Here is a 15,859-nt window from a genome sequence, read left to right on the forward strand (position 1 = left end):
AATTGGAAGAGTGATAAATTTCAATTTTACATCTAAATTTAGAAATTAAAATCATATTTAATCCACCACGTTCTATTCATTTTAAGATTTATAATTAAAAAAAAATTAATAGTTGGATTGGCCTAAGACTTCAACTATTAGGAGAAAAAGAAATATGATATACTACTACTAGTGTAACAGAGTTGCAAATTAAACATGAAAAAGAAAAGATAATTGTACTACACGAATGACATAACCACTTTCTTCCCACTTTCTTATTCTTCATTGTACTCTCCCTTTCGGTTTCCTTTTTCTTTCCAATCAAAGACATGATTCAAGTCTTGTGGACATCTTCCATGGTCCACTTCCTCAATTGTGGTCCAATGAAATGATGTTTTTTAAGCATTATGCAGTACAATGATGCAAATCTTAGAAAGCCTCTATGTCCAAATTTAACACAAATGAAGTCTTTTACCTTTTAATGTCAAAGAACATTTTAAGAAGATTTTCAAAGTGAGAAAATTTTGAAAGTTTTTGCAATAGTTGTTTCCTTATACCAAAAGTTATGAAAACAAATATTTTGTTGATTCAAACAAATTCTTGGGTGAGGAAAAGAATTAAATGAACTTTACAAATTAAAATTAGTTTAATATAAGAGAATGGGTAGAAGTTCTCTCTTGATTTTTCTAAATTTTCAAGTTAATTTTGATTTATTGTTGTAAAAAATACGTCAAAATATAAGAAAAGAGAGTTGAATTGGTTTAATTTTTTCTGCAATGTTTCATAAATATTGTCTAATGATACCTAATGATATGGAGTAAAACACTTGTTTTAGACTTTGTAGATGTTTTTGTAAAGACCTTCAAAAACTTCGTTTAAAAAATATTCTTCGTAAGTGACACAAATGAAATAACATGCAATATTAAGAAGATGGGTAAGGAAACAAATACTCGAGATGGGTAAGGACTACGTTCAATTCTCAATCAACAAATTGAATTCTACTAAGCAGACTAACATTGCATGTTACAACACAAGTATTCTTTCGGCTAATAGACACTCTTGACTAACATATACAAGTATTGTTTCATAATGTAGTAATTCTTGGTTAACCCATCATGTATTCTTCAAACACTTAGCCACTTCAACTAAAAAGCAAGTTTTGTTTTATAATGTAACACTCCTAGCTAACCCACTAAGTATTATTAGTCACCCTTGGCTAAGACAAATGATTGTCTAAGATGTAATCAAAAGATCCTAGGATTCGTTCATTAGAGAGGGTAGTGTCTTTCGATGTGTACAAGGATTAAACTCTCTCTTCTCATTCATTAATGGACACAATAGTGTTCTTAACAAGCTTTTATGGCACAACAATTCTAGAAACGTTTTGGCACTTTTGCAATGTGAACTTGCTGCACTACTTCCTAAAATATAGATTTCTATAGGTGTTGAAGAAAAGAGTCCTAAATCCTTTTTTGGCCATTGAGTAGTTTTTGCTCGTTAGAAAATCTTCCTTGCATCTAAACACCTTGAATGTAGATGGTGCATTAATTGTGCTTTATACATGTATTAAATGATTTTGTCCTCTTCAAAGCAAGATCTAATAATTGGTAGAGCTTATCAAGTCTCTGTCAAAGTGAATTTACTCGATATTGTATAAAGCATTGAATCGTACAAGGCAGATAGTGTTTTCCAAAGTTGACAAAGCAAGCACTAAGGCGATGTTGATGCATAACAACTTTATATTCCAAGAGATTATTGATATCACATATTCTTTTTTGAATCTTCTTGGTAGACGAAGGAAACTAACATTCTCCACAACATAAAATAAGCACAAAGATATTTTAGGAAGTACAATGTTAGTTTATGACAACGTATGTATTGTATGAGAACAACAATGCTTATCAAATATAAAAGAGATTGCATAGTGATGTATTGTCTGACAAACAAAACACTTGCATTTTACTTTTCATCTTACAAGTGAAGTATGGTCATATTTTCAACTTTGTTGTTTGACAACACTTAATCAAAACATAGTTTATTGGGTTTTTCTCTAATAGTACCCCTTTTTCATGGTGCTTAAAACAATAAAGTTTAACATGATATTTTCAAAAACAAGGTTCAAGTGATCAAATTTCCACAAACAATTTTGAACACTAAATAAACTGATAGAATGAAGCATAAGTTTAATGGGTTGTCAAAATGTTAAAATTGAATATTGAATTCTTATTAAATCAAATCATATCAAGATGATATAACCTTTAATCATTTGAGTACGAGCATAACAAAAAATCCAAGTTGTGAAAAACAAAAATAAAACAAGAATAGGGGTTGAATTATGTTTAAAAATTTGTGCGATTTTTTTGCTTGTATAGTTTGTGTAAGAACTATTAGACAATACGTAGATAGATATAAGATAATATATTAAAAGCTTTTGCAAGTATGATTTTGAATTTTCCTTCCCTTTTTAGTTAGTTGAACAATTATAACGTGCAATATAAAAGATCAAGCAGAGAAAAGATACTCATATGCATATTGATTGTATGATCATGCAAACTACATATTTTTTGAACCAACCAATGAAGTTCTACTAGCATGCTAACTCTCCCAAGCACAAATAAGTACTCTTTCGGCTCCCAACCAATTTTAGTTGGCCTTGTTCAAGTATTCTTTCCACATGCCACTTATGGGTTAACTAAATATTCTTTTTGACAAGCCACTCTTGACTAATACAAACACAGAGTTTGAGTGACTAAAAAAATAACAAGTTTAACTAACTAGATGAGCTTTAGAGGGTTAGGTGACTTGAAGAGAGGCTCAACACCAAAAGAAACCCTCCAAGAGAGTTAAAGAATCCACTGAACACATTGCAAAGAGGCTAAACATAAAGGAAACCTTGGATATGACAAAATGTCATCAATTGAGTGAAACATACCAATGTTGATTGCAAAGTTTTCAGAGAGAACAAAGTAGTTTGAATCTATAAATAGAGAGTAGATAAATGTCTTAGACATTGAGTCATAAAAAGCCAAAATTAGATATAATTCTATATTGTAATATTGTGTTATTTGGTATTATTGCTTTGCATTGTAATATCCTACCAATCACAAGTAGCTAAGATTCTTTATGTTCAAATTGAATGGAACAATAATTTCCTTGTACTATCTTCTTGTTTATGCAATTATACTCAAATGTTTATGTCTTCCATTTGATTTGGTTTTTGTGTTTAATTCTTGAACTAGAGGGGAATCTTTGAACTTGATCTTAGATTGGAAAATGATTTCATTATCTAAACTAATTTAAATCATCCAAAGAAAGCAACTACGAGGAATGGAGTTGTATTTTTGGCCTCCATTGTTTTGACTCTTGATGTAGGAATTTAATAGCTTTGTTAAAAGGAATCGAGTAAACTAGTTTGAGATTTAGATAATCAAGTAAGAGGTATCAACATGGCTTGGCCTTATAGAACAAGGAAGGCTATGACATATATGATCAGTCTTATAGAACAAAGAAGGCTATGACATATATGATGAGCAAGAGTAGCTACCAAGAATGAAAATATATCTAGCTACATCATCCAAAGAGAAACTATTGAAAAAAACGTTGTATCTTTGAAACTGGACATTCATAAAGTAACTAGGTAATCTTTCACATCTCATAAACCTAATTTATCCTTAATTATATTATGAAATAAAATAAAATATATATCAAAAGTAACTAAAACTTCAACACAACAATATTAATATTTTTTTCTTAATATATAGCTAATAAAGGGTTATTTCTTGATTAGTAACTGATAATATAATATGATTTCATCCAATAACCAACTTTTTAATTTCCATCCTCTACAAATTTGTCTAGACAAATGGAAAGTGATTTTGTCTATAGTTAATTTAAAATAAAAATTAAATTTTACAAATATTTTTTTATTTTTGTAATATTGTTACTTCTTTGATATTTTTATGCTTATATTTATTAACTAACTTTTTAATGTTCACTGTCTAGTGGTAAAAAAAATAAAAACACTTGATGACTCTATATAATTTAAGGGAAAAAATATTAATAATAGTGATTATATAGAAAAAAGTAAGTGAGCATACAGTAATTGCTTTTAATGTTGACTTAGTTTATCTTTTTATTTGTAAAATATAACTAAAAGTAAAATAATATATATATATATATATATATATATATATATATATATATATATATATATATATAAAACCTTATATATTATTATATATATTTTTTAAAATTTTAGAATACTATTAAGAGTAAAATATAAATATAAAATATATACATGAAGAAGAAGATAATGTTTTTATATATTGTGATATATTATACATGAAAAGTGCGTAAAATATCATAATTATTAAAGTTAAAATTAAAATATCTTTAAGACAAAATTTTAGACATATTTATTATAATTTTCTCAGAGTTTCTATTAGATAATTGAATATTATAAAAATGACTTTATGTAAGTTAAGGAAAAACAATATTAATAACAATTATTCCACAAAAAGAAATAAGTAAGTATACCGTAGTTATTTTAATGTTAAAATATCCTTTTATTTTAGAAAACAATCAAAAGTAAAATAAAAATATTAAATTTATATCTCCTTGTATATTATTGTATATTTATTTTAATTTTAAAATATTATTAAGAGTAAAATATGAGTATTTATATATATTTTTGTAGATATTATGCATAAAAATGGTTTTTATTGCATAATAATCATAATGCTTAAAATTAAAATTAAAATATTTAATAACTAATTTTTATGCATATTTTATTATAACATTTCTAAGAGTTTCTATTAAATAATTAAATAATTAGAAAATTTATTTTTTATGTACATTATTTTTTATAATCTTTAATATAAAATTTAGTAAGTTTTTTTAATTAATTTATTACAATAGTTATATTTTATTTGTATTTTTTTAATATAAAAGATGCATATCCACGTATTCTTGTATTTTTACCAGTGTACACGGTATATTACATTTATTTCCACTAGTGTACCTGCATATACACTGCTGTGTATACAGGGTACAGTATGTTTTTTCCTTATATATTTTTTAAAACTCAAATTTTTTTAAGAAAAAAATTTTATTTAAAAAGAAATAATCAATGAATTAACTGAAGCTTAGTCATATAGTTTTTGTGAACATTTTAATTTTTATTATAGACATTTTGAAATTTATTGACCTTATTATATAACTATCAGTTTTGTAACTTTTGTTTGCATTTTATCACTTGCACATTCACAATCACGCTTTCTTTGAATCTCATATTCATTAAATCCTTATTATTTTTTATTTAGGTTATTTTTATTTTTATTCTAAATCCAGTAAAAAATGTATCTTTCATAATTCTTTATTTATCCTTTCTATTTTTATAATTTGAAAAATTATTAAATAATAAAAATAATATTGTGCAATGTTATAGACATTAAAATATTTCTTTTGTTTCAAAATAGAGACCCGACTCGTAATTTTAATATTCACATTATGAGATTTTATATTTAAGAAAAATTAATTTTAAGACTCGTCATTAAATATCAAATTCTACTTTTAGTGATGAGTAGCAAATTCAAAAATAATCTAGTCATTAACTTTGAATTTATCTTGCTTTAACATGTATCACCTGCCACTAATTAAAATCATCTTTACCAACTTTTATATATATATATATATATATATATATATATATATATATATATATATATATATATATATATCTTACTTACTAAACAATAAACTGGTGGAAGATATAAATAAAATACTTCAACTGTGAAATGGAAGAAAAAATGTCTGACCTGAGAGGACTTTCTTTTTTATAATATAATTTTTACTTTATTGTGAAGCAGAGACTGAATGTTCTTTACACAAAACCAACAAAACAACCATAGCCTGAGACATTCACCACAAATTACACATAACATATGAAATTGCTTGAGACAAGCCAAGACCATGAAAACCACTGAGGATGTTACATTAAACACCACACAACACAACAAACACAAACACATAGCTATTATTCTGCAACTAATAGATCATAAGAACTGTCTCTGCTTCATCATTTCTTCTGCACCTCATTTACAGTTGCAAGGGTCACAGGTGCAGTTTGATCCACACTTGCAACCACCGTTCTCAGCTCCAACATCCATTTCAGCACCATCGATGTGGGCCTTCACAGCTGCAACACCCAAAACAAGAGTCTCTGTGGTTGTTTTCTCTGCATAGCTCAAATCCGGGTACATCTTGCAACTGCATCATTTAAGAAAGAGCATTAGATCTTTCGTGTAACACAGACCAGAATCTTTCAAGAGAGAGAAACAATTGTGTGCATGGTTTATTCCTAAGGAACTGCATAGTTCAATGGTTGAGATGTGAATGAAAATTAAAAATATTTCTCATTTTCTCTTTTTCATCACCTCAAATTTGCATCTTTTCCCAATTTCTTATTTTCATGTATTTTAGTCATCTTGGTGAAGAAGGTACCCAAAAAACCAATGAAAACCCCCCAACCCAACAAAAGTTTCCCCATAACAAAAACTCTGAAAGTTAAGTCCTGGGAAGATATTAGAATCCAGCCATTGAAAAGCAAAACCACCATAGAATTTCATGCAATTCAGTTAAAATAGCAAACAAAATTACCAAAACAATCAACAATCAGAAGGATTAAAAACAGCATTCCAGCAAATCAGAGAAACACGCCACAAAAAGAAAAGTGTTTGAAAAATGAAAAAAAAATTACCCTCCACAGTTGCTGCCACAACTGCAGCTACTGCCGCACCCACATTTACCACTGCAGCAAGACATTTTCAGATTAAAGCACAAAGAACAAGAAAATAACACTGTTTACTACAAGCACAGATTGAAACTAGTTATTTTGGCAAAGAAACCTGACCCCAATTTATAGCCAGAGGTGGGTTTCGGATTCACATATTAACCGTACACGTGTCAGATGAATCTAAAATCGATACCAGTCATCTCCGCATTCCGATGTCACCTTAATAACTCGTCCGTTTCCAAGGATCTGAGAGTTTGCATTGAAATGCTTTTCTGAACTATTACTCTTTTCCGTTTCTGTAGATTGAATTGAATTGAATTGCTTGGGAAGGAAAAGAGAGAGAAAAAATAGAAAGAAAAAAATAAGTTTAGTTGAATCGAGATAAAATAAAAGGATTTGGCTGAAAAATATATAAAGATAGAACGAAAAGGAAAAAATTTAAAATAGTTCTATTATGTAATGAATTATTGATACGATTTTTCTTATACATTATTGAAAAAGGAATGAAATTTAATAAATATATTATTTTGGATAATATATTTTTTTACAACTTTCTCTTATAATCTAATGTGTTATCTTTTAAATGATTTTGAAATATAAAAAAATAAAAATAAAATAAAAAATTATGTAAAAAATATCATCTCAAATTATAAGAGAAAACTATTAAAATTTAGTTGTTAATTCTTTTTTACATATATTTCTGCTTATGTGAGAAAAAATTTGCTTAAACCAAAAATAAAACAGACGGAAAATAAAACTGCAATTTAAATCAATTTTTTTTCTAATTTTCACTTATGCAAGTATATAGTCTCTTTTACCTATTGAATATATATGTTTTTATAAAATAAAAATTTAATATTAGTATTTATAATTTATTTGTTTTTGGTTTTATTTAAATGAGTTATATTGTATTATAATGATTTTTAAATTGATTGATCTTGTATGAATTTGGAAATGTAAGCCATTTTTTGAGTGGTGTAATATTAAATATCGATACTTATGTAAATATGTTTACTTTTGTTCAACTAGGATACCAAATTGGAATTTTTTTATATCCCAAATTTTAATGCATTCTAGTCATCAAATTTTAGAAATAAATGACTACTCCTCTTAACTCACTGAAGTTATTCTTTTAATTAATATCAATTTGGTTTCTTTTTTTATGCTTAATTTAGTTTTTATTTTGTGAAATTTGATGGAATCAATTTCTTACTGTTAATATTGACAAAGATGTTCATGTGTTAGTTCGTGACTTTTTTTATTTTTTTATTTTCTTTTAACTTTTTATTTATTTTTAAAATCTTTCTTAAAAAACTAATAATTTGTCACGTGTCAAGATGACATTGTAGTGTGATGTCGTAGTGAGGTGCTACGTGTCACTGCTACGCCATGCATCTTCATCTCCCTCTTAATTTGGTATGTGTATTTTTATTATTTTCTCAATTTGGTCTATTTTTTTAAAATTTAAACAATTTTGTCCTTCTCCAAAATTAAAACAAAATTTAATTTTTAAATAAATGTTATACAAATATTTCTATTAAAATTATTATTTTTATTCAAATTAATATTTTTAATATATATTTTTAACAAAATTAAGTTTATTCAAATTTATATTTCACATTAAACTTTATTTAATTTGTTTTAAATTGTTATAAAATTGTTTAAAATTATTTAAAAATTTTTCATTTTAATTTATATAATTATTATTTTTAAACTGACTAAAACATTTGTGTAGAAATTATCAAATTTTAAATATTTTAAAAATATACAATTACTTAAAATATAAATATAAATAAAAAAACAATATTAAAGTATAATATAATAAAATATCAATACAAATAAAATTTAATGTAAAATATAAATTCTGAAAGAGTTGAAAAGGTTGATAAGTTTATTTTATTTTATGAAATGTAGTTGATAAACAAGTTTAATTCATGTATTAGTTGAAATTAATTTTGATTTTTTTTTTATTAACAACTTTTAAAAAATTTATTAAAATTCAATGTAAAATATAAATTTAAATAAATTTAATCTTATTAAAAATACTTAATAAAAATATCAATTTTAATAAAAAAAAAGTTGTATATCATTTAAATAAAAATTAAATTTGGTTTCAATTTGGAGAGTGTAAGCCCCATTTTTCAGCCTTATGTGTTTGGGTCTGGCTTTTTCGTAGGCCCAAGGCCAGCCCTCCAGAGGACACAATACCCCTTCCAGCTGGCACATTCCTCATTTGTCACCTTTTCCGAATCAACTTCTTTCCCCCCTCTCTTGTCTTCTGCTAGGTGCTCTGCTAGGGCACGACCTTCTTCCATCTCCAAGCTAACAAAACTCATCATGTACCTCCTGGTAAGTTGAACTTTAGAGCTTTCTGGTCTATTTCTTCCCCTTTTCACTGTTTGATCATGTTGATCGGGTTAGGGTTTAGTCTTATACCCTGGTTTGTCTTCGTTCTATGTTTCAACTCACTGCTCTAACCCTTGGAGCTGTGGTACTCCTTAGTTGCGGGTCTGTTGCGTTTTGTTAGCATCTAAGCAAGGTAAAGGAAGCTAGGTTTTTAAGCTTTAAAGTTATTCTCGCATGTTATGTTTTGTTCCATGATTTTGGGTGCTTGAATGGTACTTTTAATCATGTGCAAATGGCTGGCTCGTATTCTAGATGTTGTCTTGTATTATTTTCTGCCCTGCATGCGTGGAACAGTGGGGGGAGAGCTGATATTCTTGCACAAGCGAGCTCGCCTCGCCTAGGCGAGAATAGCAGAAGCTCGCCCAAGGTCTGCCTCGAGCGCTCGCCCAGGCGACCCATTCACATTTTGAGCGACGCCCCGTCTCGCTCGGGCGAGAAGGCCTCGCCTAAGCGAGAGCTCGTGAAATCTCCCAGGGTCCATTGTAGCAGTCTCACCTAATCGAGAGCCTACAGCTTAAGCGAGGCAACTTCCCTCGGCTGAGCGAGGGCTCCTAGCTTGACCGAGGTTGGTGTAGTGGTGCGTTCTGACACTGTTTTCTTGAATGGTTGGATGGTTTGTAGCGTGTTTTGTCTATTTTACTCTTCCCAAACATGATGTGCGTGAATATGCTTGGTTGTTAGAATCCTATGAATGAAATTTGCATGCTTGGTATGAGATTGATCATGGAATTGTGGGTTGGTGGTGTTTTAACATGAGAGTTTGATGAATGAAATAAAAGTGATGGAACTGTTATGAGAAACATGGTTTTGGTTGTGAGATAGGCATAATTCCATGAGTCTCGTGGGGAGATCTCATGGTGATGTGTAGTGTATATATTAAGATAAGGATTCAAGTAAGGATCACATCCCGAAACTCTAAAGGGTCAGTGAGTCTCATGTAAAGCAAACTGATCCAAGTGGTGAGAGTAGCGGGAGGCCCTAGTCTCTAGCAGGATAATGGCCTTAGACGCTTAAAGGCTAACCTTGTGTGTGGTAGGGTGAAACCCATTGGTAATGGCTCTGCAGAGCAATAGAGGCTAACCTTGTCTTATTTTCTTTTTGCGATGATCACCTTTTGGTGGGAGCAAATGAGAGAAATGTTCAAGGTGGATCTGATGGTCGTAGTGGTGCTGTATAAGTTGAACCTGTTATAAGTGTATGATGAGTGCGTATTTTTGCCCTCATTTAATGTTTAATTCTTGGTATTTTAATTGAATTTGTGTGTTTAAAGATTTATTTAATTGGGATTTCCTATAATTGGGTTTATTGAGCATCAGATACAAAAACATGTTAAAAATAACATTTTAGTTGCATAAATGTTCTTTGGATATTTTGAGGCGTGTTAGTGCAACTACAGCTAAGTTGAGCTCATGGAGGTGTGAAAATAAATTGATTAAAGCTTCATGACACCTTAAAGATAAATCCAAGAATAAGAAATTATCAAAAGCACAAAAATCCAAGCCAAGCATTGCATGAAGACGGCAAGAAAAGCTTGAAAAAGTGAAGAAGTTTGGCTAAACCAAGAAGAGAGGAACAAAAAAATTGGACATTGCGGTTTTCTTTATCTTTATGATAGAAGATAATTTGGGAAAAATATATCTTTAGATATTTTATTTGATATTTTTAAATAATTATCTTATTTAATTATATCATAAAATATTAAAAGATAATAACTACCAAATCTTTTTAAATATGACAAGATCTTCTTGAATCTTTTTAGTTCCACAACAAACAAATATATCTTGAAGATATTGGATTATTTAGAAGATAATTTAAGGAGATTGCAAAGGGTTGATTTGGAAAATTAATACAAATACTAATTGGTGATAATTTATCATATATCTTTAATTAATTAATTAATTTAATTATATTAGATATTGATATTATCAACCAATTATATTTGTCAAATAATCTATATCTCTCCAAATATTTTTAAATATTTATCTTTATCTTTATTTTAAAGATATTTGAGAGATTTTAGCAACAAAAAAGCCTAGTCCAATTCCTATATAAAGAGACCAAGGGAGAAGTAGAAAGGACAAGCTCGGGACTTCGGAGTTTTGGAACCCTTAGGGGGGCCTAATTTCGTTTCCTTTCTCTCTCTTTTTCTTTCTATTCTTCTTTTGTATTCCATGGATTGCTAAACTTCTTGGGTTGATTCAATTGTAATTTTATTATGGATTCTGAGGTTAGAATGAAATAATTTCTTTGTTCTTTTTATTATTGTTGAGGTTTTCATTCATCTATGTCTTTTATCTTTGAATCACGTAAAAAATAATGATTTTAAATCTATATGCATGTTGATCATATGAGTTCAAGGGTTTTTAAATTTAATTGAGACTTTACTTTGATTTTATTTAGAAACTTTCATGTGATTGAATGAGTTTTTACCAATAATTGAGACTTTACTTTGATTAAAGGTATTTACTCTAACTAAAATTAATTGAGACTTTACTTTGATTAATTAAGCTTTTTATTTGGTGAGGAGATAAAAGACTAGACATGATTAGGCATAGTAAATTTGATTGAGACTGTACTTTGGTTGAATTTACTGTGGATAATCTAAAAGTTCTCACTTTTAATTAAGACTGTACTTTGGTTAAAAGTGAGAACGCCAACAAATTAATTGAGACTTTACATTGATTAATTTGTAAATCTACAATAATAATTAATCGAGCAATAATCTTTAGATAACCGATGATGAATCTATTTTGAAAAAGCAATGGAATCAATCTATTTTCTTTACTATTGTTTTTATTTCTTTTTATCTTTTAAATTTTATTTCTATCTTTCTTTATCTTAATCCCCTATATTTTTTATTTTATTTGACTAACTCATTTGTATAGTTTTATAAGAACTAATTTGTTAAAAATCAATTCCGTGTTCGTTGGGAGACGACTTAGGGTTACTTTACCCCTTCTATTTTCTTGACTACTATCTTAGCAATACTGAAGTTGCTATAGTTTAGTAGTATTAATTTGATCGCGTCAACGACAGCGTTATCAGTGGCTCTTAAGAATTGTAACATCCCTAAGGAATATTACTAATATATAATAAATAAATTTCGAAATAAAACAATTACCGCATTTAATATAAAACCATTTCCAAAAAACGCGGGAAAATTAAAACCTTAAAGGTACGTCTCCTAAAACTAGGAGTCCATAATTTATAAAATGAAAACAATCTTTACATGGCTCCCAAAGAGTTACATATTTATCTCAAAATCAAAATAATAATGTAGAAATAATATTCCCACCTATCCCTCGCTCCGAGTCTATGCATCTCCTGACCCACCTGTCAAATCATCTGCTCCCGGATAACGAATCATCCGATCATCGCCACACACAGAGAGAAAGGGTGAGCTATGCACAACATATAAACATAATACATGAAAATCAATATGCCACCCATCCCAATATGACATGACTAATATTTCATGATTTTCAATTAACCTAACCATGACCTCATAGTCCTTCATGAGTCATATGCATGAACTAGGTCTTGGGACTCCACTGTGCTCCCACGAAACTAACTCATTCGTGGTCCAACCCTATGAGCTTATCCCACTCATAGTCCTACCCTACAGACTCCTCGTTTGTAGTAAAACATCCAAGTCTCAACCTTGGGCCCTAGCACGCACGCAATCACCATACTATGGACTCCTTGCCCAATGGTAGCCGATGGGAACATAACAGTTCCTTGCCCATCATGCGCCCGACACATGTAATCACCATACTAAGGACTCCTCGCCCATTAGTAGCCGACGGGAACTCAACCAGTTCCATGCCCATCATGTGTCCAACCACCAAGCACATCCCAGACCCTTATTGGACTTAGTCCTTCAAGCCCAAACACCACACACATGCACATACATCCTATACATAGGATAAGGAACCAAATCGCACACACAAGCACACAAACATGGAATTTTGCATAAACTCGCTTAAGTTAGGGACTCTCGCCCAAGCTAGACCCTCAGTCTCGCTTAGGCTAATCCACCTCGCCTGAGCGAGCTTAAAACAGCAACAACGTCAAGTTATCTCGCTTAGGCGAGATCCTCTCGCCTGGGCGAGTCACACCTTCCCCCAAACAACACATAAACCTCGCATAGACGAGGTTTCGACAAAAACATCACCACTGCACTTTGAGAACTCGCTTAGGCGAGTCACTCTTGCCTAGGCGAGAGTGTCCCTCGCTCGAAACTCTAAACCTCTCGCCTGGGCGAGATATCGCGCTCAAAATTCCCAAGTCCCTTCACGACCTCGCCTAGGCGAGTGTCTCTCGCCTGAGCGAGAAGCAAGTCGCTCAACACTGATGCCGGATCGCCTAGGCGAGAAAGGCGAACCAACACCCAAACACGAGACCTTGCAACTCTCGCCTAGGCGAGAAGGAGTCGCTTGGGCAAAACATGCAGAGTTTTGCCATTGCTCGTGCCTCAGAAACACCCAACCATTACCAATTTGTGATACATTCATATTCTTTATCTCTAATTCATCTATCAAACCATAAAACGCATTGCAAACACAATTTGGACCCTCAATATGCAATATGAATATAACCCAATTTAACAGTACCCAAAACCCTCGTCTAATTCATACAACTGCATAACATGACTTTACCTACAATCTCAATCAACCAAATTCTGGACCACAACACATACCAGACGAATTTCTCAATCAAATAGAAACCAATTAGTAAAACACAGCAACATACAGTATTGAAAACGCACAAGTTTAGCACCCCTAACCTGGAATCAGTGATTAAAAAAATTGAGAAAGATAGGACCCTTGATTCACAATTTCCTTCTTGCTTTAGCCCTTGCACACCCAACTCAACCTCTCACTCTCCAATTTCGCTCTCCTCTCAAGCTGCCACAGAACAATTGCAGAAACCCATCTTTTTACAAAAATTGGGCTTTATTGTGGTTTTCCCAACCCTCTTGGTTGTGCCCCATTCTGCTAGGTTGTCTCTACCTTTCCACATTCATACCACAATTAATAGTCAGCAAAAATAAAACTTACTCTATGCCCATCAAGGTTTGAACCCGTGACCTTCCACTCATAAGAACAAAACACAAGCACTATGCCAATTCACATTTGGTGATAACCCTTATAATCTTAGGATTATACTATCACTCACCATTCACAATTTCATTACCAAAACAAAATAATAAACCATACAACATACAATTGACATACATAGGACTCAAACCCAAGTCCTCTCACACAAACAAAGTACTCTCAACCACTTGAGCTAGTACTTTTCCACGTCACACAAAACAATAATTAATGCCATAAAGGCTCTTTCTACTCGCATTTATTAATTAATTAATTATTTAATTAATTAATTTCACGGGTCTTACATGAATCGTTGATGGCCTAGTGCCTTTTTGTAATTCCTTGCTCTAGGAGCAACTCTTTTGCAAAACTGTTAAATTCCCTGGTTTATGTTTGCTTATGGCATGGTGGTATGCCTAAGTTCCTTTCTAAATACATTTGATGGATGGCTGTAATAGTGAATCCTTTTAAGTGTATTGTTCATCTCGTGTGCTCCTTATTACTATAATTATACGATGTTTAAATTTAGTAGATTTAATCTATTTAAATGGATTTAATCTATTTAAATGGGATGTCACAGAGAGAGAAAAATTGTCCAATTTTTAAAATAATTGGGGTTAAATTGAAACAAAATAAAAATACATGGACCAAATTAAGACGGAGGTAATGATAAGTGGCAAGTTAGTGACACGTGACACTACCACTACCACATCACATTGTCACTATCACTACCACATCACATTGTCACTATCACGTGACACGACATCTGCTTGACAAATTTTTTATATCCTTTTCAATTTAAAAAAATGAAAAAAAAAGACGAACGGGTGGCACCTCTTTAACGTTGTTAGAACAATACTAACAGAAAGGATATGATTGCATCAAAATTTTCAAAATAGGGACCAAATTGAGACGAATAAAAAAAAGTGATCAAATTGATATTTTCTTACAAAGGTGGGGACCAAAGACATAATTTAACTTATTCTTTTTTACGTATTATACAACATTCTAAACTAATATTTGAACTGGAGGAACATGTCGAATAATGTTAATTACAAAAACACCAATTTGACGTTTGATAAGTAAAAAAATTAATATAACTTATTTAGGAAGTTTATATCTGTTCATTATTTTTAAATTTGAGTATCAAATTGTATCAAAGTTAAGGAAATGTACAAATATCAATTTCATGCCAAAATTAGAGGACTGAAAACATATTTAAACCTAAAAATTAGATCTTCTTAGTAGTGTGTCGATAGAAAATCGATTCTGACTTGATTTTCATGGATGATTTTTAATATATTAATTTAATTTAATAAAATAATCGATAAATATATGAAAGTTATAAAATAAATTATAAATATTATCAAAACTTATTTGAATATATTTTTAAATTTAAAAAATTAGAATGAATAAAAAATAAAAAATTAATTATAATATTTTAAATTATTTTAGATTTTTGACTAACATTAGAAATATATAAAACACAATTAATAATTTATAAATGTTTCCAATTATTTAATATAAAATTAATAAATAAATTTAAAATACTAAATTTTAATAATTAATATTAATATTTAGAATT

The 15,859-nt window shown here is 30.0% G+C and overlaps 1 protein-coding gene across 1 annotated transcript; it reads right to left on the reverse strand.

Annotated features, from left to right (window-relative positions):
• Nucleotides 1–5,775: 5,775 nt before the first annotated feature.
• LOC114167079 (metallothionein-like protein 2) lies at nt 5,776–6,883 on the reverse strand. The gene is made up of 2 exons (XM_028052011.2): nt 6,737–6,883; nt 5,776–6,246 (listed from the first exon to the last, which is right to left on the reverse strand). Exons 1-2 carry the CDS (start codon nt 6,799–6,801, stop codon nt 6,072–6,074), a joined length of 240 nt encoding a protein of 79 aa, XP_027907812.1. The 5' UTR covers nt 6,802–6,883; the 3' UTR covers nt 5,776–6,071.
• Between the last annotated feature and the right edge of the window lie 8,976 nt (nt 6,884–15,859).

Source organism: Vigna unguiculata, chromosome 10 (assembly GCF_037176805.1).
Source record: "Vigna unguiculata cultivar grain cowpea cultivar isolate G323 ecotype 2 chromosome 10, ASM3717680v1, whole genome shotgun sequence".
Lineage (NCBI taxonomy): Eukaryota > Viridiplantae > Streptophyta > Magnoliopsida > Fabales > Fabaceae > Vigna > Vigna unguiculata.